At 43.1% G+C, this 23,178-nt stretch overlaps 2 protein-coding genes across 4 annotated transcripts; one reads left to right on the top strand and one right to left on the bottom strand.

The window, feature by feature from the left end:
- Nucleotides 1-121: 121 nt before the first annotated feature.
- On the top strand, nucleotides 122-21,393 carry LOC131119967 (cilia- and flagella-associated protein 44-like). Of its 3 annotated transcripts, none has more exons than XM_078794190.1 (34): nucleotides 122-257; nucleotides 763-899; nucleotides 970-1,132; nucleotides 1,675-1,777; nucleotides 1,853-2,069; nucleotides 3,848-3,962; nucleotides 4,116-4,280; nucleotides 4,351-4,506; nucleotides 4,615-4,662; nucleotides 5,379-5,478; nucleotides 7,017-7,111; nucleotides 7,180-7,383; nucleotides 7,450-7,560; nucleotides 7,641-7,793; nucleotides 9,197-9,385; nucleotides 9,477-9,619; nucleotides 10,513-10,792; nucleotides 11,022-11,077; nucleotides 11,170-11,332; nucleotides 11,415-11,545; nucleotides 12,499-12,707; nucleotides 12,783-12,924; nucleotides 13,437-13,614; nucleotides 13,708-13,949; nucleotides 14,896-15,103; nucleotides 15,182-15,385; nucleotides 16,353-16,548; nucleotides 16,615-16,728; nucleotides 16,820-16,950; nucleotides 19,152-19,268; nucleotides 19,336-19,537; nucleotides 19,604-19,764; nucleotides 19,856-19,990; nucleotides 21,100-21,393. In XM_078794190.1, the coding sequence occupies exons 2-34, from the start codon at nucleotides 817-819 to the stop codon at nucleotides 21,376-21,378; spliced, it is 5,193 nt and encodes a 1,730-aa protein (XP_078650316.1). In that variant the 5' UTR covers nucleotides 122-257; nucleotides 763-816; the 3' UTR covers nucleotides 21,379-21,393. The 3 variants fall into 3 exon arrangements, with proteins under 3 accessions (XP_078650316.1, XP_057920871.2, XP_078650317.1); XM_058064888.2 differs by having other exon boundaries at nucleotides 134-454; XM_078794191.1 differs by lacking the exon at nucleotides 4,116-4,280 and having other exon boundaries at nucleotides 134-454.
- LOC131119975 (lys-63-specific deubiquitinase BRCC36) lies at nucleotides 21,378-23,036 on the bottom strand. The gene has a single exon (XM_058064909.2). It carries the CDS (start codon nucleotides 22,929-22,931, stop codon nucleotides 22,149-22,151), a length of 783 nt encoding a protein of 260 aa, XP_057920892.1. The 5' UTR covers nucleotides 22,932-23,036; the 3' UTR covers nucleotides 21,378-22,148.
- Nucleotides 23,037-23,178: the final 142 nt, after the last annotated feature.

The raw sequence follows: 23,178 nt of genomic DNA, 5'->3' as shown, positions 1-23,178 counted from the left end.
AGGTAGCACTAGAGGACCGGATGGTTAACGGCATGACAGTCATGGTTTTAAGCGGAAGTAGAAGGCCGACTCCTCACACAGTATAACATTACAGGTAATAAAACGACAAAAAAGCACAAAAAATAGATATTTACGAAATCAAGCTTTGATCGATTGATATTGATACGGTACTGTGTGGATATCCACCCACACTTGAAATTCCACGTTTCTCGGCGGCGGATAAACTTGTGTATGACGATGACTGTGACGTCATTGAGGTAAGACGCCTGCATATGTAAACGTCAGGACTTTTGGTATAATTCTCGCCTTAACTGCAAAGTATAAAACACATTTTATTGCGATCTTTATATTTTGGAATATAATAATGGTGAAAACTTAGTAGGTTGATGACATTTATAATTGTGACGTTTGTACTATGGATCCTGCTGAGGCTGCAGAGGATGCTTCTAATCAGGTTTGTTTTTCCGCCTGTTCGCACACATTGTAGTTTTTTAATTTAAAAAAATGTGTCTCAAATACAGTATTGCATTTTTATACTGTAAACAGTATATTTCATCATAAATTTATAGTGTTTAAATGAAAGTTGTTTCGAGAATAAGTGAGTACAGACAAATCTACAAACAGCTGTACACACAGGTCCACTATTGTAAAGCTACCTCACATTACACCTAGCTGGAAGTACACCAAAATAAGAGTGCTAAACAGGAAGTAGTTATTCCTGTCCTGATGAGATTAATTCAAGTACTTTTTTGTTTGATACAGGAGCTGGAGGATGAGGAGAACGCAGACGATAAAAAGAAGTCACTACCGGTTGACATGTATTACGACTATGAAGACCTTTACACCAAACCGTTCATCACCCCGGATTCTGAAATTCCAGAGAACCTCCTCCTTCTCTCGTAATTCCTTTTGTAAATATTCCATCTGAGTAATATGATAGTAAATATTCCATAATTTTCATTCCTGAAGGCACTCCTTTGGCTACGACTGTGAACGCAGAGCAAACCTGCAGCTGCTGGATGATAGAACTTTGATCTATATAGCTGGTCAGGTGCTTATCCTGCTAGATGTTTCCACCAAGGAGCAGAGATACCTCCGCTCCTGCAGTGGTGGAGGAATTGGCGCAATTGCGGTAAGAAGACTACATGAAACACACAATATATATTGAGGTGTTCTGAATAATATAGCGGCGGCACGGCGGTTGAGTGGTTAGTGCACAGACGTCACAGCTAGGAGACCAGGGTTCAATTCCACCCTCGGCCATCTGTGTGGAGTTTGCATGTTCTCCCCGTGCATACGTGGGTTTTCTCCGGGTACTCCGGTTTCCTCCCACATTCCAAAAACATGCTAGGTTAATTGGTGACTCCAAATTGTCCATAGGTATGAATGTGAGTGTGAATGGTTGTTTGTCTATATGTGCCCTGTGATTGGCTGGCGACCAGTCCAGGGTGTACCCCGCCTCTCGCGGGGATAGGCTCCAGCACCCCCGCAACCCTCGTGAGGAAAAGCGGTAGAAAATGAATGAATAATATAGCGACACAATAACCCCTAAAAAAACAGCTGCAGGCTAAAAATGGCACCCAGGCTACGTTTTGGACACCATGACCTGCTCAGTTTGGCAGCACAAATTAGATTAGGAGCTGTTTTTTGTATTCATATTCTGCATGTACGCAGGTAAGTGACACCAAAGAGTACTTTGCTGTGGCCGAGAAGGGAAACAAACCACTGCTGATAGTATATGAATACCCTTCAATACGAGCATATCGCATCCTCAGAGGTAAGTACAGTAGAAGAGAGAGGTTACCTTGTGTGTGGTCCTGTGTAACCTGTGTGTGTGTGTGTGTGTGTGTAGAGGGTACAGAGCGTGCATTCTGCTCCGTCAACTTTAACAGCGACGGGAGTCTTCTAGCCAGCCTGGGCAGTACACCTGACTACATGCTGACAGTGTGGAACTGGAGGGAGGAGGAAGTGGTCCTCAGGTGCAAAGCCATTTCTCAGGAGGTCTACAGAGTGAGCTTCTCGCCATACAACCCCGGACTGCTGACATCATCAGGATCCGGACACATCAAGTAGATTATGTTTTTATTTGCCAATTTTGGGGCGGCACGGCAGTCTAGTGGTTAGCGTGCAGACCTCACAGCTAGGAGACTAGGGTTCAATTCCACCCTTGGCCATCTCTTTTGCATCTCAGTTTGCATGTTCTCCCCGTGAACGTGGGTTTTCTCCGGGTACTCTGGTTTCCTCCCACATTCCAAAAACATGCTAGGTTAATTGGCGACTCCAAATTGTCCATAGGTATGAATGTGAGTGTGAATGGTTTGTCTATAGTATGTGCCTTGTGATTGGCTGGCGACCAGTCCAAGGTGTACCCCGCCTCTCACCCCAAGACAGCTGGGATAAAAGTGATGAAAAAGCGGTAGAAAATGAATGAATGATGAACGCATTTCCATAGACAGACCGAAGAGAGAAAACAGGGATAGCTTAAATAGAAAGTGGTTTGATGGTGCTAGCTGACAGAATCAAACAGATGTCGCAGTCTCACAATTCAATTCACTCAACATTTTCCAACATGAAGATGCTTTAACAAGAGGGAATGTTGTGCAACTGCAAGTTTTGTTCATACAATACTGTATGCTGTTTTGAGTTGTGTACCAAATTGGATACTTTTAAAGGTACTGACCGATTACATTTTGGAAAAAGTTATTACAGACGTTCAAATGGAAAGAAAGGTCATGAAATGACTAAAAAAAAAAGTGGTCATGTGATATTGCTGTGACGTGTCTTTTCAGCTGATATTTACATGACTCATCATTCCTTTCGTCGTCTTCTTTGTCAAAAGGGTTGGCTCTATAGAATTAGCGAGCTACTATTTTACTGACGGGGGGATGTTTGCTTCTTGACCTCTCAGTCACCCAGGTAGTCTACCGCATTCATTCATTCATTCATCCATTCATTTATTCATTCATTTTCTACCACTTATCCTCACGAGGGTCGCGGGGGTGCTAGAGCCTATCCCAGCTGTCTTGGGGCGAGACTGGTCGCCAGCCAATCACAGGGCACATATAGACAAACAACCATTCACACTCACATTCATACCTATGGACAATTTGGGGTCACCAATTAACCTAGCATGTTTTTGGAATGTGGGAGGAAACCGGAGTACCCGGAGAAAACCCACGCATGCAGTGGGAGAACATGCAAACTCCACATAGAGATGGCCGAGGGTGGAATCAAACTTCGGGTCTCCTAGCTGTGAGGCCTGCGCGCTAAACACACCATATCTTCAAAAAAAATTACACACACACAGCAACACAATAGGTTGATTAAAAACAGACAATACATTACAAATGTATAATGCAGATTATTAACATACTACTATGTGAGCTCTAACCATGTGATTTCCAGCCTTTTTTATTAATACTATACAGTAAAATACTCTATACTATAAACGTGCACCATTTTGTGCTGTTTTGTTTTTTGAATATTTACTCCGCCGATCAAAACCTCAGTAAGACTGCATATGGACAATTACCTATGGACAATTTGGAGTCGCTAATTAACCTAGCATGTTTTTGGAATGTGGGAGGAAACCGGAGTACCCGGAGAAAACCCACACATGCACGGGGAGAACATGCAAACTCCACACAGAGATGGCCGAGGCTACCGCATTATCTAATAATAATCATAGTTTCCATACCCTTGGTTTTGATTATAATACCAATCGACCAAATCAACCTCATTGTATCAGGTACTGTATTTGTAACGTGCAGGTTCAAAGGTCTTAGGAATTTATGAAACATCATCAAATGTGTGTTCTATTAATGATTCAAACACCTTCTTTCTCCAGGTTCTGGAAAATGGCCAGCACATTTACTGGTCTCAAACTGGAGGGGCTTATTGGGCATTTTGGAAAAACTGCAGCGACTGATATCGAAGGTTACATCGAACTTCCAGATGGAAAGGTTTGTAGCTAGAAGATATGAAGTACATACAGTACATACAGTACATACAGTACATACAGTACATACAGTACATACAGTACATACAGTACATACAGTACATACATATACTTGACTGAGAAATGGTCACCAGATGCTCCACTGGGCTCCTCTCAGGTGGTGTCCGGTTCCAACTGGGGTAATCTGCTGCTGTGGGATGGAAACGCCATAAAAGTGGAACTGTGCAGCAAGGGAGGACAGTGTTGCCATGCAGGGGTTGTACAGCCTTTTATTTTGGAGGATGGACAGCTGATGACGATTGGCTCTGATGGGGCGATCAGGGTAAAACCAAAAATGACCGGGATATTTGCTTATGTGGATTTGAATATGTGACCATCCTTTGACACCACAGGGCTGGGACTTTGAGACCATTGACAGTGCTGATAGTAGCAGCGAGAACAGCAAGTTTGAAATGGAGCCCATGACTGAATTGGTGGTTGGACATCAAGTCTGCCTGTCCTCCATAGTGAAAAGTTCCAAACCCGACTCTAATGTTTGGTTTGCTCAGGTCAGAGGACAAACCTACCAGTCCTGCATGTTTATATTGTTTATATTTCATGATACTTTGCCTCTGTCAATAACCTAAAATGGAATCCTCTTCTTTGTGGTTTGGCAGGATACCAATGGCAGCATTTGGAAAGTGGATCTCTCTTTCACATACTCGGTGAAGTTCTCTCAGTAGCACTTAAAATATTAACTATATAAAATATATTTACAATTAGAAAAATCTCACAGCGCACTTCCAAGTTGACTTGATTTATTCTGTTAAATGAAAATAGCAAGGGAATGCAAGGGTTAGAATTAAAGGATTGAAACACTTACTAGACTAGAATCTCTTCCTGGCTGCATGGTGGTCGAGTGGTTAGCGTGCAGACCTCACAGCTAAGAGACCAGGGTTCAATTCCACACTTGACCCTGTGTGGAGTTTGCATTTTCTCCCCATGCATGCGTGGGTTTTTTCCGGGTACTCTGGTTTCCTCCCACCTTCCAAAAACATGCTAGGTTAATTGGCGACTCCAAATTGTCCATAGGTATGAATGTGAGTGTGAATGGTTGTTTGTCTATATGTGTCCTGTGATTGGCTGGCGACCAGTCCAGGGTGTACCCATGCCTCTCGCCCGAAAACAGCTGGGATAGGCTCCAGCACGCCCCGTGACCCTTGTGAGGAAAAGCGGTAGAAAATGAATGAATGAATGAATCTTCCTGATATAGTCAAACCTTTAAAAAAGGTGTACATTCAAATGAATATAAATTTAAATGTAATGTTTATTTGCGACATTATGCAGGAATGTGCAATATCTGCATCAATATGCATGAAGAACCCCTGACTCTTTTTCCAGCGCAAGTTGCCAGCACTGATAATAACATCTCTGTGACCAGACTCCCGATCCCGAGTGCCTGTTTTCTTTCCATGCTGGAGCAATTAAGGGTCTGGATGTGTCAAAGAAAAGTCATCTCATGGCCACAACTGCTCTGGACCGTGAGTCACTACTTCTGTGTATACCTACATGTATACCTACATTTATTTCCACTGCTTCACGGATGACACCCAGCTCTACCTTTCCTCCAAACCTAACTCCACACTCCCACCCCTCTCCTTCACCTCCTGTCTCTCTGAAAAAAAATCATGGTTCACCTCTAATTTTCTGAAACTTGATAGCAATAAAACTGAATTCTTACTCATTGGCACCAAATCCACTCATCTAAAGTTGACTCCTTCTCTCTCACCATGGAGAGCTCCTTAGTGTCCCCCTCCCCTCAGGTCAAGAGTCTGGGTGTCATCCTTGACAGCACACTATCTTTCCAATCCCACATTAATAACGTCACCAGGTCAGCCTACTTCCTTCTGCGCTCCATTAACCGTCTCCGCCCCTCCCTCACTCCCCACACCGCCGCCATCCTCTTTGGCCTCCCTCAAAAATCCCTCCATAAGCTACAACTGGTTCAGAACTCTGCTGCCCGGATCAGCACCAGAACCCCCTCATCTCACCACATCACCCCCATCCTGCAGCAACCCCACTGGCTCCCACTGACTCAAAGAATCACCTACAAAGTCCTTCTGTACACCTACAAGTCCATCTATAACCTCGTGCACCTTCTCAATCCATCCCGTTCCCTCAGATCTTCCTCCTCCCTCCGTCTCACTGTACCCTCTGCACGCCTTAGCACTATGTCGCTCTGCTCCCCAAAGTCTGGAACTCATTGCCACCAGACCTCCGTAACTCTGCCACTTTTCCCATCTTCAAATCCAAACTCAAAACTCATCTGTTCAAACTAGCTTACTCTCTCTAACTGCTTCACATGGTCTCCCCTTATTTAGATTAGATTAGATTAGATTAGATTAGATTCAACTTTATTGTTATTGCTCATGTCACTGGTACAGGGCAACAAAATGCAGTTAGCATCCAACCAATTTTATAAGTACCTTAGTAGTAAGTAAATGTAGAAAAATGGACAGATCTATGTACAGGCTATGACTATAATACAGTGAGGATATGTACAGGGATATAAATGACTATAATATGGCTATTGTAGATTATACAGATTATAAACAGTATGGATGTGACAATATACATATAACAGTAATATGTACAGTATTGCAATGAAGTGACTAGAGTATGGCTATTGCAGATGATATATAAATTATAAAAAGTATGATCTATGAATGCAACAAGATATAACAGTAATATGTACAATAGTGCAATGAAGTAGTGCAATGAAGTGATGGGGGGGCATAGATCAGCGGGGGATGTAAGTAGTGGAAGGGGTGGGAAATGGGGGGCAGAGAGGGAAAAAGCTGTTCCTGAACCTGGTGGTTCTTGTCCGTAAGCTCCTATAGCGCCTTTACTGTATGTTCTTATTCATTGTTTGTTCCCTTTTATCTTGTATTTTATATTCGTGTTTTTATATGTTCTGTATAGCGACCTTGGGTGTCCTGAAAGGTGCTTTGAAATAAAATGTATTATTATTACATGCTTGCAACACACTGTTCTGCAACCGTACACTTTTTTTTTCCAGGTTCGGTCAGAGTATTTGACTTTCTGGCAAAAACAGAACTGACATGTAGCCACTTCAATCAGGGTGGAACTGCTCTCCGCTGGGCCCCCTCTTTAGTGAGTATGACGTTTCATTGTTACTACACCATAATGGAGAAGAATAAACCTCTAATATTTGTGTCCAGGTCAACGAGACTGGAAATTTGTTGGTGACAGGATTTGAAGATGGGGTAGTCCGCTTATTGGAGCTTTTTGACCCCTCTGGGCTGCAAATAGTAACCAGGCACAAAGTAGCTGCCCAGCTGCGTCTCAAACAAGCATTCAAACCCCATAATGATCCTGTAACTGCAGTTGCATATGAATGCAATGGAATGATGTTAGCCACAGGGGTACGATGATGTGTTTAATATTTGCTCTCACTTCTGTGGCATCTCACCTGCGTCTTTCATGCTCAGAGCTCAGACTGCACTGTGTTCTTCTTCACTGTTGGAGAAAAGTACGAGCCGGTCGGATTTGTCTCTGTTCCGGGACCAGTAGGGCTACTGGAGTGGTCGCCTCAATCCCATGTAAGTCTTGGCTTTATTTGAATGAAAAAACAGACTCTTCTCTAATTTATATGACTGAAGCAATTGATACATTTATCCAGAATGAAAGCAGATTGCTCATCCTGTGTCAAAGTGGTCATATTGTTGAGGTACCCTATCCTGATCCCAAAACCTTGGAGCCGACTAAATCCTACGAACTGTATGAACTACCCAGAAGATTCTTCTGCTTCAAGAGCATCAAATCTCGAATCAAGGTCTTTTTCATCAGTTTTAATTGCTATGATTACTAGAGTACTAATACAGTGCAACCACTTAGGTCAAAAAACCCGTCTTGTCAAGTCCATGTTCTTCTTATTAATAATACCCACTTAATAATGCCCATTTCTATGAAAAGTCTGTTGGCATAGAATATTCCACAAGTCTGGTTCTATTATCCTTGCAGTTGAATCATATCAAAATTTCATGTGATCAAGATTGTACCATTCTGATAACATGGGGGTGCCCTCGGCTGCTGCTGAGCACATATTATTACATCAAATGTCTTTTGTTATAAATATCCTTTCACACAAATCCAGCTTAATTTGTGTTAAAGATGAAAGGTGAAAGGTTAGGGCTAAGGAGGTGAAAATGACGTGTGTGTTTAACAGAAGACATATACTTAGACCTACACTTACACAAGATGGCGGCGCGCACACACGACGAAGCTCAAGCTAACGTCGCACACACACTTTCCTTGCTAACATGCGGTATTTAGTAAATAGAATGGACGCGTTACGACTTCACATCACCCACATCAGGATACTTTTGGACTGCATCATATATTTTTTTATCGAGACGTGACTAAACAGCACATTACCAGACCATTGAGATTAGCCCACCGCTACCTACTTCGGGCTGATAGAACTGTGGCTGAAACAGGTAAGCTCAAAGGAGTTTGCTGTGTCACTTGTTACATGCCCGTCATGTTTGTTTATAGTTTGTAGTGTAGGGCGAATAGAGTCGCTCTTTTTTGGACAAAAACTCAGGACCTTGAGAGGACGTGTGGGCTCCGTTTATTGAACACAACAACTTTCCAGGAAAAAAAACCCCGCTAACCACTCTACTACAGTCGCATTTTCATGACGTCATCCGTGCACCCACTTTCCAGACAAGTCATTGTACCACATTGTACCACCCTCTACGGAGGTACAAGTCAATAAATGCATGGGAAAGGCTCTAGATATAAATAGTATACAATATACAAAATCTAACAGAAGTATCAAAATAAAAATATGCACAAATGAGGGAAGATATAATCAAACTGCTACTTTTGGTTTTGTTGCCCCTCCATCAGACTGACTTGATGACCTTGAAATAAGACATAGACATAGACTTCCTTTATCGTCATTGCACAATAACACAGCAGTGAAATTGCCAACGAAATGTCGTTGCCTGGCTCCAGTCTAATAATAAATGTGGAAAATAAATAGATGACATCAAATATGAACAACAATGTACGGCATAAACAGTAAATTGTACAAATAATTTAAATAATTTAGAATAAATAATTTTAAAAAATTTGCATGTGCATGTGGGCAGGTAGGCTCAACTGAATGCATATCACTGTGTGTTCAAGTCTTTAAACATTTTATGATTTGCATGCATTTGTGGATTTCAGCGTGATGAGGAAATAGAAAGGCGACGAGCTTTGAAGGAGCAGCGACAGAAAGAGCGAAAGGAAAAGAAAATCACAGAAGAAGAGGAGGAGGAGGAAGAAGAGCCCTTGCCCCCCATCGTTATCCCTGACCCTCCTAGTCCTCTCCACTGGGGGTTCTATTCACTACCTGGACAGTTCTGGCTCTCTATGGTACGGAAATAGCAGTAACAGGTTATTCTATGAGTGGTTATTTGATTGGGTTTTATGCTGCTTTGATTGTGATGTTGTTCCTCTTCTCTAGGGGGAATTTGACTCAGGGTTCTTGTACCACTGTAAGTTCTCTGATAATCAGGATGAGGATCCAGACAAACGACAGGATGAGCCATTTGACTTTGTGGCTATCCACAATACAGATGATGACTCGATACGTTCTGTCACCTTCAGGTATGAAATACCACATCCTGTAGCGAAAAGGCATGATAACATTAACTGGAAAATTCCCGCGGAAATTTTGATGGGCTTGCGACCTGTGCTGTGAACCTCGGGCCCGGTGCGCCAACGGCGATCGTGCTAGCACCTAGCAAGACAGCCTCAAGTACCGAAAAGGTTGATGCAGTCCCATAGTGTCCCCACATCATGCCATGTGTCTATTTGCCTTTAGAAATGAGTAAATTAGCTAAAATGCTAACATGCTAACAGTCATCATGCTAGCACCTAGCAAGAGGGCCTCAAGTTTAGAAAGTGCCAAGGTTGTCCTATAACCTTCCTACATCATGCCATGTGTGTATTTGCCTTTAGACATGATTACATTAGCTTAAATGCTAACATGCTAGCAATTAGCATTTAGCCACAGGGAGAGTTGAGAAGTTTATCTCAAAAATGAGCCGTTAATCACGTTTCTACGTGGCCGTATGGCTGAGCTACAAGGCTGTGAAACGTCTGTAAATTCTCGTTTTCCCTGGAATGTGGCTGTTCTAAAAATAGAACAGGTGTATCTAATCTAGTGGCCCATTTTTGAACGTTTTGGTGAATAGCGTCGCCATGGTTACACAAAACGTTCCAAAAAATAAATACCACTGTAGTCCTGAGAATCCTGGGCGGTGTAACATGTGTGGGGGTCCTTCTTGCGGTTTTGGCCGCATTACGCGCGCAAAAATAGGAAGATTAAGATATAATAATAGCTAAACATCACAAGGAATAACAATATGGGCTTGCTCAGTAATGCAAGCCCCATAGACAGCTGCTAAGCAGCAGTCTATGGGGCTTGCATTACTGAGCAAGCCCATAACAAGTGTTTTCCATCAAGTCATGCTTACATTTGGTTATTTGTGTTCCAGCTCCAACAGGGAGCTAATGCTCTGTGGCATGCACTCAGGCTCCGTCAGAATTTATCCACTGGACCCTGACGACCACCTCCTAACCTCCATGCAAGCGTACTGGGAGTTGAGTATCCACGACAGCATGTATGGACACCTACGAAACATCTGCTGCAGCCATGATGACCATTTTGTGCTGACAGCGGGAGAGGATGGGAACATCTTCTCCTTCAGTCTGCTTCCTCATGACGAGCTGCAGAAAGGTCTGCAGAGAAAAAAGGCTAAGGTTCCTTCACCAAGGGTGAGTCAACACTTTCCAGGCGACCTCTGAAGTGATGATTACTTTGGGTCAAGAATACATCCAACATTATTGAACATTAGTGCATGCATGCTGTATTACATATTTATACATAATTAGAGTGAATGCGATTTGTTTTCATCTACCATGATTGCTTTTGTAATACATTTTGTTCATTTCAAAGAAACAAAGGACCTCCTAAATGTATTTTTGCATATCATGCTTCTAACAGGTGGGTCTGGAGAATGAAGTGTTAGCTAAAGACATCGACGACCCATCAGCCTACAGGTTGAGTATGAACCTGATCTTATGAGATATTATGGTCCTCCGCTTCTACTCTGTTTTTAAGTCGGGTACTTAATTTATTATTCATCGTGCAGCATAGAGACTGCCAAACTGAAGCTGGAGAAAGACCGCCAGCAACGAGAAGCTGAGAAGAAGATATCAGCCAAAAGAAAAAGGCTTGCTGAGATCCAGAAAATGTTTAAAAAATTACTGAATGAGAACCTGAGCCTACCGGAGCATATTCAGCTGACTCCTGCGGTACACAAACAAATACAAAATAAACAAATATATCATGATATATAAATATATTCATATATTAATCAGATATTTGTAAGTACAGGAAATGCTATTGGACCAACGTTTTGAAGAGCAAGCTGAGATGGAGAAGACCCGGCGATTAAAGGAGGTCCAGTTCCAGATGAGCTGGGAAGAGGAGCACTCCCATTTAGCACTTAACAAACTACAAGACTGGTACTGACTGACTGACTTACATCTTCACTTTAATGGCTTGGCACCATACAGTAGATACATGCTTCTAATAGCCGTTTATAGCAACACACAAGCACGAGTGTTATTTATGTCTTAAATGGCTTATTTACTGTTATGTCTAGTAGATTGGGTAATACATGGGTAATAATGGTGACTATATGGGTGTTACATCATGTCTAGAGGGCAATAACAATGTTGAAAACCATATTTAGAAGGTCACAAACAGGTTTTCTATGCTAATACTAGAAAATATTCCATATATAAATAAGGAATCCTACTTCAAGGAAATTCACTAATGAATTACTGTATTGGCTGCACGGCACACGAGTGGTTAGCGCGCAGACCTCACAGCTAGGAGACCAATTCCACCCTCGACTAACTCTGTGTGGAGTTAGCATGTTCTCCCCGTGCACGCGTGGGTTTTCTCCGGGTACTCCGGTTTCCTCCCACATTCCAAAAACATGCTAGGTTAATTGGCGACTCCAAATTGTCCACAGGTATGAATGTGAGTGTGAATGGTTGTTTGTCTATATGTGCCCTGTGATTGGCTGGCGACCAGTCCAGGGTGTACAGCTGGGATAGGCTCCAGCACCCCTGTGACCCTCGTGAGGATAAGCGGTAGAAATTTAGCTTGGCTGGTCAAAAATGCTGCCTTTTTCCTCTCTATGGAAGGACGGCAGTGACAAGCACCGTAGAAAATGAATGAATGAATTACTGTATTTTTAAATTATGCCTTCAGATCCACTTTATTATATTTTTAGTGGTACAGAAAACTTTCTGGCTTTTCTGAGACCCAAATAGTGTACCTCAAAGTTATTAATTTTTGGCGATTAGAAGTCTATATGAATTCTGAAATCAAATGAAAATGAATGCATTAGTTTATGCGCTTTATCATCAACATAAAAACCACAATGAAAAATGTGTTTTGCTTCCAGGTTCAGTGACTATTTAGATTCCGAAGTCATCACCGTGTTTTCCATACGTACTGGCCACAAAGTCTCTGCCTTTCATATTTTACCACTTTCTTCAAACCGGCCTCAACAGCAGACCACATCTAACGAGTTTGATATAGAAGATACCACTCTGGTTGAACGCAGAAAAACTAGAGATCAACCAGTAAAGGACATCAGTAGCGAATCAGACGGTAAGACAATCATTATTAAGGTTACTTGATGAATATGATTAATGAATAATTAACTACTGATGCTGCGCTCGTCAGAGGAAGCTGTGGCTCACACACAGGCTTCTCGTCCTGGTGTCCAGCCGGCAGATCGGCAGGTTGAGAGGCTTCAAAAGGCTACGGAGAAAGCCGAACAAGCACGAGCCAAAATTGCAAAGAGGAAGCAGCAATGGGCTAAACTGTGAGTGTAGCATCTGACAACATCTGAACCACATGATTTAAAAATAAAAAACATAATACGGGGCGGTGCGGCGGTCGAGTGGTTAGCGCGCAGACCTCACAGCTAGGAGGACCAGGGTTCTATTCCACCCTCGGCCATCTCTGTGTGGAGTTTACATGTTCTCCCCGTGCATGCGTGAGTTTTCTCCGGGTACTCCGGTTTCCTCCCACATTCCAAAAACATGCTAGGTTAATTGGCCACTCCAAATTGTCCATAGGTATGAATGTGAGTGTGAATGGTTGTTTGTCTATATGTGCCTTGTGATTGGCTGCCGACCAGTCCAGGGTGTACCCCGCCTCTTGCCCGAAGACAGCTGGGATAGGCTCCAGCACCCCTGCGACCATCGTGAGGAAAAAGTGGTAGAAAATGAATGAATGAATGAAAGCATAATACGGTCAAATCAAATCAAATCTGGTCCTTCACATCAAGAGGAACCTCATTAAAGCTGTATTGAAATGTTACTTATTGTTCAGTTATGCAGAGAAACCACATAAGGACTGTGAAGATCCAAGAGATGTGCAGGCCATCTATGAAGCCAAAGAAACTATTGGAGACTTGAAACTGAAGACGGATAAAAACTTCACTGTACCAAAACACCTGCGAATGAGTGGAGACAAAAAGAAAGCCGAGATGATTGCCCTGGAGGATAACGTAATGCACACATATACATTTTATTACCAGCATACTTTATTTTTATTCTAACTTCAAACGCCGAGCCAGCAAACTAAACATCATCTCTTTCAGATACGTGAGAAGCAGACTGAGATAAACGGAGAAATCTTGGCCCTGAGGGACTCCAAACTTCAACTCGTATCAAAATTGCGGGCACAAGCTCAGCAGCTCCAGAAGATCCAGAGTCCTCTGCCGTCCCGTCACCGTCGCCATCCACCTCCGTTGCCTACTATACAACCAGAGGAAATTCCAGACAAGAGACAGAAATGCAACCGAGCCATCCTGGAGACATACAGCGTGCTGAGGGAGCAGAGGTGCTGGAGTCAGCTTTCTCATATAGTATTATGGGATTTAACAGCAGGCTTGAGTCTGAAAAGTGTGAAAAGACGGCTTGGCGAACAAGAAACACTATGGGACCTACAATTCATTCATTTCTACTGCTTTTTCCTCACAAGGGTCGCGGGGTTGCTGGAGCCTATCCCAGCTGTCTTCGGGCGAGAGGCGGGGTACACCCTGGACTGGTCACCAGCCAATCACAGGGCACATATAGACAAACAACCATTCACACTCACATTCATACCTATGGACAATTTGGAGTCGACAATTAACCCAGCATGTTTTTGGAATGTGGGAGGAAACCAGAATACTCCAAATTGTCCATACGTATGAATGTGAGTGTGAATGGTTGTTTGTCTATATGTGCCCTGTGATTGGCTGGCGAAGACAGCTGGGATAGGCTTTAGCACCCCCGCGACCCTCGTGAAGATAAGCGGTAGAAATTTAGCTTGGCTGGTCAAAAATGCTGGCTTTTTCCTCTCTATGGAAGGACGGCAGTGACAAGCACCGTCCACCTCACACATTGCTGCACCCCTTCAGGATGAAGCGAGTACACTCTTGTTTGACATTTTACATTTTATTGTCCGATCAGCAAGAATAATTATGTTAAACTTACATTCGAGAGGCAGACCTTAAACAGGATGTAGAAAGTCATGAGTGTAATTAGAAAACAAAAACTTGAATGCTGTGTGTCATGGTACAGACCTGAGGGAACAATCTGGCAAATTGAATCTGGTGATTCAGTGCCGAACTCAATTAAAGTGGAAAGCACAAAAAAATAAAAAAAATTTGATAAAACTATCAAAATGCAAAAAAACCAAAATAAAATAAAGTGGAAAGCGCAAAAAGATGAGCGTAATGTTAATTTAATTCACCTCAAATTTGGCTGACAAATTTGATTCTTTCTATGCAACATCTGAACAGGTTAAACGACACACGGCTCGAGGAGCAGGAGGAAGGCGTGAGTGTAATCGACGAGCTGGAAAAGCAATTGGGAGACAAGTCCTGCTCATATGTAGACATTGAAGATAACAAGACCACAGGAGAGGAAGAAGCAGAGCTGAGCGAGGAGGAGCTCGAGAAGATGTCACAGGACACATTAATCAACATGCAGGACTCGCTTCTGGAGCACGTCTGTTTAACTTTAATAAGTCATTTTCTGATGAATAATGTCTCATTGTTCAAACTATGAATGTACTCCTGCTTCTAGATGGAGAGCTTGGTGAATCAGTTTGATAAGGAGCACATGATATGTCTTAAGAAGGTACAGGAGCTGGACTGGAAGCTCAAGCTTGGCAACCTTCGTCAGCTGACACTCTACCAGGAATTGCTGCTCCTTAAGGAGGTGGACAAGAGTGAGAGGGTCCTGCAGGAGAAGCTCAACACACGCGTGAAGGAGGAGAACAACTTGATGGTGAGAAACCATACCTTGCCTCCAGTGCTGGTGAATAAATTAAAAATGAAAGGGAGTGGTCAGAAAGTCCGCTATTGTGAATGGGCAGCCATGTTTCTGTCAGTATTGTCACTTCTGGTGCTTGGATGGGGGGCCAAGTTGAATATGACCACATAAAAACTAAGTATGTTTGGCAGATGAATGCAAATAATGTCATTGAGAATTATTTGCACCAATTGTGTGTGTTGAGTGTGCATGGTGTGTTGCATAAAGACATGAAATAGGCCATCAAACAGCATTCATTCATTCATTCATTTTCTACCGCTTTTTCCTCACGAGGGTCGCGGGGGTGCTGGAGCCTATCCCAGCTGTCTTCTTGGAGCGAGAGGCGGGGTACGCCCTGGACTGGTGGCCAGCCAATCACAGGGCACATATAGACAAACAACCATTCACACTCACATTCATACCTATGGACAATTTGGAGTCGCCAATTAACCTAGCATGTTTTTGGAATGTGGGAGGAAACCGGAGTACCCGGAGAAAACCCACGCATGCACGGGGAGAACATGCAAACTCCACACAGAGATGGCCGAGGGTGGAATTGAACTCGGGTCTCCTAGCTGTGAGGTCTGCGCGCTAACCACTCGAGCGCCGTGCCGCCTCATCAAACAGCAATGAACACATAATGAAGTTGGTGAAAATAGTGCTTCTAATAGGTCTGTCTGTCTTCTTACTCCAAGTCAGCCTGCATGAATACAGTCCTGTATCGTTTATTATTTTGTGGGGGTGCTATAGGTTTGATCCCATTGACCCTTAAACCTTTTGAACCGATGTGGACTACAACCAATAAATACCCCAAACCAAAGACGCTATATCTCAGACGCTCAATCTATTATATCCTAAGGGTTCTTCACCTTTGGATCACAGTGTTTATATTCTTGCAGATCCTTAATGCATCTGTGTTTTGGTTTTATCTCTTCTGTAATAGTCCAAGCTGGAGGAATATCGGGAAGAGCTGGAACTGAAGCGTAAGGACATAGCGAAGGTGCAGGAGAAAGACAAATCTTTGACTGCATCTTTCCAGGCCCTGCTGGGCGACGACAACAACTTTGAAGAATATCTGACCAAAGTTTTTAAGAAAAAAATTAAACGTACCAAGAAGAAAGAGCACACAGGAAGTGACGGTGAGGGAGAAATGGATACGAGTTTGTGTTGTCACGCAAGTAAGCGTTATGGATGATGTTTTGCAGATGAAGACGAAGACAGTAATGATGACTTTGACGATTTTGAGAACTGGGATGACGATGACGATGATGATTGGGATGGATTGGAGGGAGAAGGTGCTGCAGAGGAATGCCCGGCAGGTCGGTACTTCATCACGGAGCTTCTCTTTTAAGATGACTAAATGAGGTGACGCTGATCTAAAATGAGTTTGGGTTATAATTATGTTTACAGGCTGTGACCTAGAACTGTTTGACCACGTACTGCAGCTGCGTGAGCGTCGACTGGACCTGGAGGAACTCCTGGCTGAGGAGAAGAAGTCTGCAGACCAAATGGAGAAAGAGTGTGACGCTCTGGTTAAGAAGGTGAGAGGATGTTGAAATAACTACTGGCTGTCGATAGACTACATTAAGAATTACTCAGGGAAGATGGCCAGCAGACCACACTTGGTTCCTAGAGCTGTACACTCCTTAGCCCTCCATTTAAGGAGAATTGGGACACCACTTGTGTATCGGGGCAGCAAGCGAAGGCGGGGCTACAAGCCCACCGGTCTGCGAGTCCCACGGAGGGTGACCTATTACATAGTGTACAGGAACATCTGGCAAACGAATACAAAAGACCAGGGGGTAGTAGTTGGCAAATACATGGTAATGGTAATGGTGTAATTTCATTTGAACATGCATCAGATTACAATTGAATGCATCACACAATCAGTTCACAGTTCCACATGTCCAAAAGGAGTAGGAAGAAGCAAAGCTTATTAAATCCTACCCCTCCATCTGGTACTTTTACAATCAGTAACTGTTACATTTGTTCACTTCCTGCTTTCCATAATACAGTTTAAGTTTTGTTTGTTTGTTTGTTTGTTTGTTTTTAATAATGTACCTCGTGATATGAGCATCCAATGCCATAATGTGTACCATAGTAAGTGTCAATATAGTGATATATATAGCACATCATGACTGGTTCAAGACTCTTCATCCTTGTATTTAGCAAACATCAACTGCTTGTATTGTTTCTTGAATTGGCTCATCGTTGTGCATTGTTTGAGGTCCTTACTCAATCCATTCCATAGTTTGATTCCACATACTGAAATGCTATGGCTAGCATAACGTAGTCCTAGCATAGAAGTGTTTTAAATGTACTTCTTCCCTGAGATCATATTTCTCCTCTCTTGTAGAGAAGTATTGGATGACATTTTTAGCTAATTGGTTGTTTTTAGCCTTATGCATTATTTTAGCTGTTTGGAAATTAACTATATCAGCAAGTTGAAGTAGTTGTGATTTTAGATTATATTTTTATTTTACAACCAAGAATATTTAAAATTGTGATTTTATTAGCTTTGCAATAAAAAAAAAAAAAAGACTAGACACATTAAGACACTAATTGGGAGGGGGGGATGCAAATTAAAAGAAAAACAATAAAACACAGCAAACCAATACTAACAAAAGCAAAACCTCAACAACCCAAAATAACCTTTAAATCAAACACTAACTCCCAATTGGACCAAGTAAAAGTGCATACGTGCGATGGTTGTTGGTCCTCCCCTAAAGTGCATACACTAAGCCCGTTGAGACAGCACAACCCCAGAGCGGCATCTACTGCCTAAATTAAGCCAAACACGTTTTTTGGAGGTTCAAAGAAAAAGGTAATAGTAGTGTGTGCAACCACCTTTTAATATAACGAGCAAAACAAAGCATAACAAGTCAGCAGTGGCTTACTGAAACACAAAATAATGAACACGTAATAATAAACGTAATAATAACCGCTGCAACCTGAATATAACAAAAGAAAAACGAAAACTACCTTCACCGTGATCTCCACAGCTAAACCGATCAGGAGTGATCGGCCCTTCTCCGCTGCAGCTGATAGAGAGGAAGCAATGTGCCATTTAAATAGACCGCCTGATTAGTGCAGCTGCACACCGTGGCTGCCCATGATATGTTTGGGGGAGTGCTGACCGTCGGATTTTTGGCTTTCAACTAGAGCCGGAGCTGAGTCACCGAAATCACCCCATTACACTTTCATTCATTCATTCATTTTCTGACGCTTTTTCCTCACAAGGGTTGCGGGGGGTGCTGGAGCCTATCCCAGCTGTCTTTGGGCGAGAGGCAGGGTACACCCTGGACTGGTCGCCAGCCAATCACAGGGCACATATAGACAAACAACCATTCACACTCACATTCATACCTATGGACAATTTGGAGTCGCCAATTAACCTAGCATGTTTTTGGAATGTGGGAGGAAACCGGAGTACCCGGAGAAAACCCACGCATGCACGGGGAGAACATGCAAACTCCACACAGAGATGACCGACGGTGGAATTGAACCCTGGTCGCGCTAACCACTTGACCGCCGTACCGCCCCCCATTACACTTGATTCCGTAAAACTTATGGTTAGAACTGTGTCTAACTGACCATTACAGTAAGACTACAGACACCTAATGGTCGGTGTCTTTGAATGCTATTGTGCGAATGTGAGGGATTACTGTATTTCCAAAATTCCGCGGCTAAACCTCTCTCTCGGAATGTCAATTTTGCAACATTTTGAGCTTTGTACTTGCAGATGAAATCTGTGAAAATCAGTCGCAAGGCAGCAGAGGACGACTTGGAGCAAGTTAACAGGGAGAAACAGCAGAAAATGAACCAACTCGATGTCGTGGTTCCTCTTCGGCTCCACCAGGTAAACAACAATAACCCAATAACCGTCTTCAATGCTCAACTTGGCTTTTGACGCTCTTGATGTCCAGATCGAATTAGACATCAACGACACGGTGTCTTCGGATCTCAGCCTGGTGTTGGTGCTCACCAGGACGGAGCTGCAGCGTCTCCGAGAGAGAGTTCACGAGCTGGAGGTAGAGAAGGATCAACAGAAGGAGGTGTACCGTCAGGCCCGTCAGCAGCATATCAGGCTCATCAAAGAACGCAAAGACATGAACAACGAGATCCAGTGTAAGACCTAACAAGCAAACACCGAGCAGACCTGTAACTCAATCTGTTCATATTCATATTCCGCAGCATTAGAAAAGCTGTGTCACCAGCTGATGATGACGAGGTTTGGAAGAGAGGTGGACATGGAGATCCTGCAGACGCTCTGTGTGAATAAATCAGTGGCGGAGATGAAGCAGGAAAAAATCTTTCAAGACATCGCCAATGCCAAAGACATTGCAGAATGGGATGTAAGACGTAGATCTTTCCATGTTTATTGGTGGATTTTTTTAACCTAATTTACATAACGTTTACATATCTTTCTTTGTGTATGCCACTTAGGTCAAAGTAGAAAAGGCTCATGAGGCTGTGATGGCCATGACAAGGAGCAACACAGACCGCCTCCATTACTTGAATAACCTCTTTGAGCAGAAGAAAGAGCTGGAACAGAAACTTTACACAAGACAGAAGAAAATTGTAATTATAATTATCACATTTATGTATTAATACCCTAGAAACCGCCCATGAATGATACATATAGGTTAGCACATGGTTTGTCTGGTATCAGGCCCAGTATCATGCCCCCGAGTGTCAGTATCAGCCCGAGACCGATACCTGGCCTGATACCAGACAAACCATGTGATAACCTATAATTATAACATACAACCCTTATGGTAAATTATATGTATTTGTAAACTTTCAAAACCTGCAGTAGTTCATTGTTCAGGGTGGCACCGCGGTCTAGTGGTTGGCGCGCAGACCTCACAGCTAGGAGACCAGGGTTCAATTCCACCCTCGGCCATCTCTGTGTGGAGTTTGCATGTTCTCCCCGTGCATGCGTGGGTTTTCTCCGGGTACTCCGGTTTCCTCCCACATTCCAAAAACATGCTAGGTTAATTGGTGACTCCAAATTGTCCATAGGTATGAATGTGAGTGTGAATGGTTGTTTGTCTATATGTGCCCTGTGATTGGCTGGCCACCAGTCCAGGGTGTACCCCGCCTCTCGCCCGAAGACAGCTGGGATAGGCTCCAGCACCCCTGCGACCATCGTGAGGAAAAAGCGGTAGAAAATGAATGAATGAGTTCATAGTTCACATAGATACGCAGTCATTTTTGCCTTTGCGCTTGCCGGTTTTAACCACTGTTCTCTCGTCCAATAGCATCGTCTGGTATGCCGCTGTTTAGTCATGAGTCAAAATTCCGATGTTGCTTACTGTGGGTGATGTGGAGTTGCAACTCGTCCATTTTATCCACTAAAGGCCGCACATTAGCGATGAAAATGCTTGGCAAAGAGAGTCCGTGTTGTGTTGTTTATGTTTTCTACGCTACTTGTGAGGACTCCTTCCTGGCTAGGTGGTGTGTGTAAAATCTGGTACTCTGAAGATCTCCGTATAAGCAAAATAATAACCACAAAACTGCAAATCTGGGTGAGATGTCTGAGGAACATTTTTCAAGAATGGTTGTGCATGTGTATATTAATATAAAATACACTCTTGATCATGCCTATTCTTTTGACCAAAAATGCAGATTTGCTGGGCCGTGAGAGCTGTGCGATTCAAACACTTTCTATATTTGTGTCTTCCTAGGGTAAGCATCTTCAGGAATGCAGCAGGCAAGCGGACAACGGTCAGCTCTGGGGTCTTCAGGAACTTGTAACAAAACAAGCCGAGCAGATCGAAAAACTCTCCGCACAGATCAGCTTTTTTGGACCGAAAGGAGGTCACATGCTGCCATCCGGCCACAATCATCTGCCTCCACTCCCTTCTCGGCCCATCCCCACTGTGGACAAAATGGCCAAGAAACGGGGAAAATTTCAAACCGGAAAGAAAAACGAGCACTCAACTGAAAGGCAGCTTATTAACTGAAAAACACCCCCGATTGTGTACATGTTATTTATTTTCTTTGTGTACATTATACAATATCTACAAGGACGTGTGTCTGTCATTGGCCAATTCATACCATCGCTCCTCCCGTAATCAGGAGGCACAAAGGGCAGCAGAACTAACTCACCCTGGGCTAGCGAGATCTCTATGAATTCAATCATGAGGGCCAATAACAAAGTAGCTGCAGACTACTTTGAACACCCCTGCTGAGCAGAATCATTCTGGGGAGATTATCTTTTTTTTTATTGTTATAATGTGGCATAAGCACCACAGACACCACTGGGATAATCAGGAGAAACTGAAGAAATGTAAGGCAAAAAAACAAAACAAAAAAAAAATAATAATATTGACACCATTAAATAAACATGAAATCATTTAAATTTGTGATTTTAAAAAAAATTATGAAATACAAACATTGTAATATTTTTTATATGTAAATTAATCTTATAATTAACTGTTTTAATTTAATTAATTATATAATTCATTAATGAAATAAATCAATACAAATGTAAAACAAAATCTAATTTAACTTAAGTTAAATGACATGTCATTTGATTAAATAAAAAAGAGGAGAAAAAAAATGTAAGGCAGAACCTCAAAAAAAACCAAGAGGTGGAGGTGCAGATATGATAAACATATAACAAAGAAATATACAACTGAATAACCACATACTTCCATTTTGTTCCTGAATAATGCTGTCAAAACAATATTGCCTCCAAAACCAGAAGATACCCCAGGATTGTTTTTCCAACTCATGGAGCGCTCAGCTCCTGCGTCAGTCTCTCCTTCTCCCGCTGGAGCTCCACGATGGTCTGTTTGTTCTGCTCCAGGCGGTCCTCCAACCACTGGAGCAGTGGTCCGCTCACCGCTGACATCTGACTGCACAGATTCTTTGTGAACACCGACCCATTGTGGATCTTCGTCACCGGGTCCAAGTGAGCCAGACTGTGGATCTTACGATATGTATCCTGTTCTTCTTGACAGAGGATACGCGGCAGCTCCACCGCCGACTCCAGGCATACTTTACCGATGGCCTCCCGCGGGACGACGTGGATAGGAATCTCCACACGCTCGTACTCGGAGCCCTTTTGGGCTTGAACCGACTGGAAACAGGTGTACAGCACTCGACCCGTTTTGGTGTTCTTGTCCTCTATGAAGCAGGAGAAGATGAGACCTACAAAGCCCTGGTCCAACATTTGGTACATAGCCTGCGTGCGGACGTCGACGTGCGAGGGCCATACAGTTATGTGCGGATGGGAGTGGTACCAGCCCACCACCCGCATCGGTCTGCTTGTCATGTCCGCCAGACGCTCAGCCTCTGTGGAGGCGGCGGAGAGCTGCTCCGGGGAGATCTCCACTCGGTCTTTCCTCTTGTCTGAGCGGCGGAGGATAATGACGGAGTGAATGTGGACGATCCTGGTCGATTCTACCTCTCCGATGCATAAACCCATCACTTCTTCTTTCTCGGTGCTCAATGCGTGATTCATGCACACCAGAAAGGCGTCAGACTCCAGGTGAACCGCACTCACTGCCATTGTTTTTCTTAAATCAACTTTTACATGAAAATTAAGGCAAAACAACAAGAAGAAACAAACCAGCGACACCCTACTTCCGTGTTTTGTCGTGTTTCAGTAAAAACAGTCCGAGTTGCATTGACGCAATGTGTTATAAGGGTTCCACTTTCCGTGTGATTATAATTCTTTGGTGTCATGTTTAATTAGCATTGTAATTTTATTTACTATTATTTTTGTTGATATTGTTACATGGTCTTATATTGTTGCA

The sequence above is a fragment of the Doryrhamphus excisus genome, linkage group LG10 (assembly GCF_037039965.1).
Source record: "Doryrhamphus excisus strain RoL-2023G ecotype Guam linkage group LG10, RoL_Dexc_Guam_v1.1, whole genome shotgun sequence".
Classification (NCBI taxonomy): Eukaryota; Metazoa; Chordata; class Actinopteri; order Syngnathiformes; family Syngnathidae; genus Doryrhamphus; species Doryrhamphus excisus.
This window is presented reverse-complemented; position numbering and strand designations above follow the sequence as displayed.

Bases quoted from the DNA above. Each gene is read 5' to 3' on its own strand.
- LOC131119967 (XM_058064888.2), top strand. From the start codon at position 416: ATGGATCCTGCTGAGGCTGCAGAGGATGCTTCTAATCAG. The intron at 7,794-9,196 runs GTCTTTTTCATC...TGTGGATTTCAG, and splicing joins GCATCAAATCTCGAATCAAG to CGTGATGAGGAAATAGAAAG. The intron at 16,951-19,151 runs GTGAGAGGATGT...TTGTACTTGCAG, and splicing joins GTGACGCTCTGGTTAAGAAG to ATGAAATCTGTGAAAATCAG.
- LOC131119975 (XM_058064909.2), bottom strand. From the start codon at position 22,931: ATGGCAGTGAGTGCGGTTCACCTGGAGTCTGACGCCTTTCTGGTGTGC.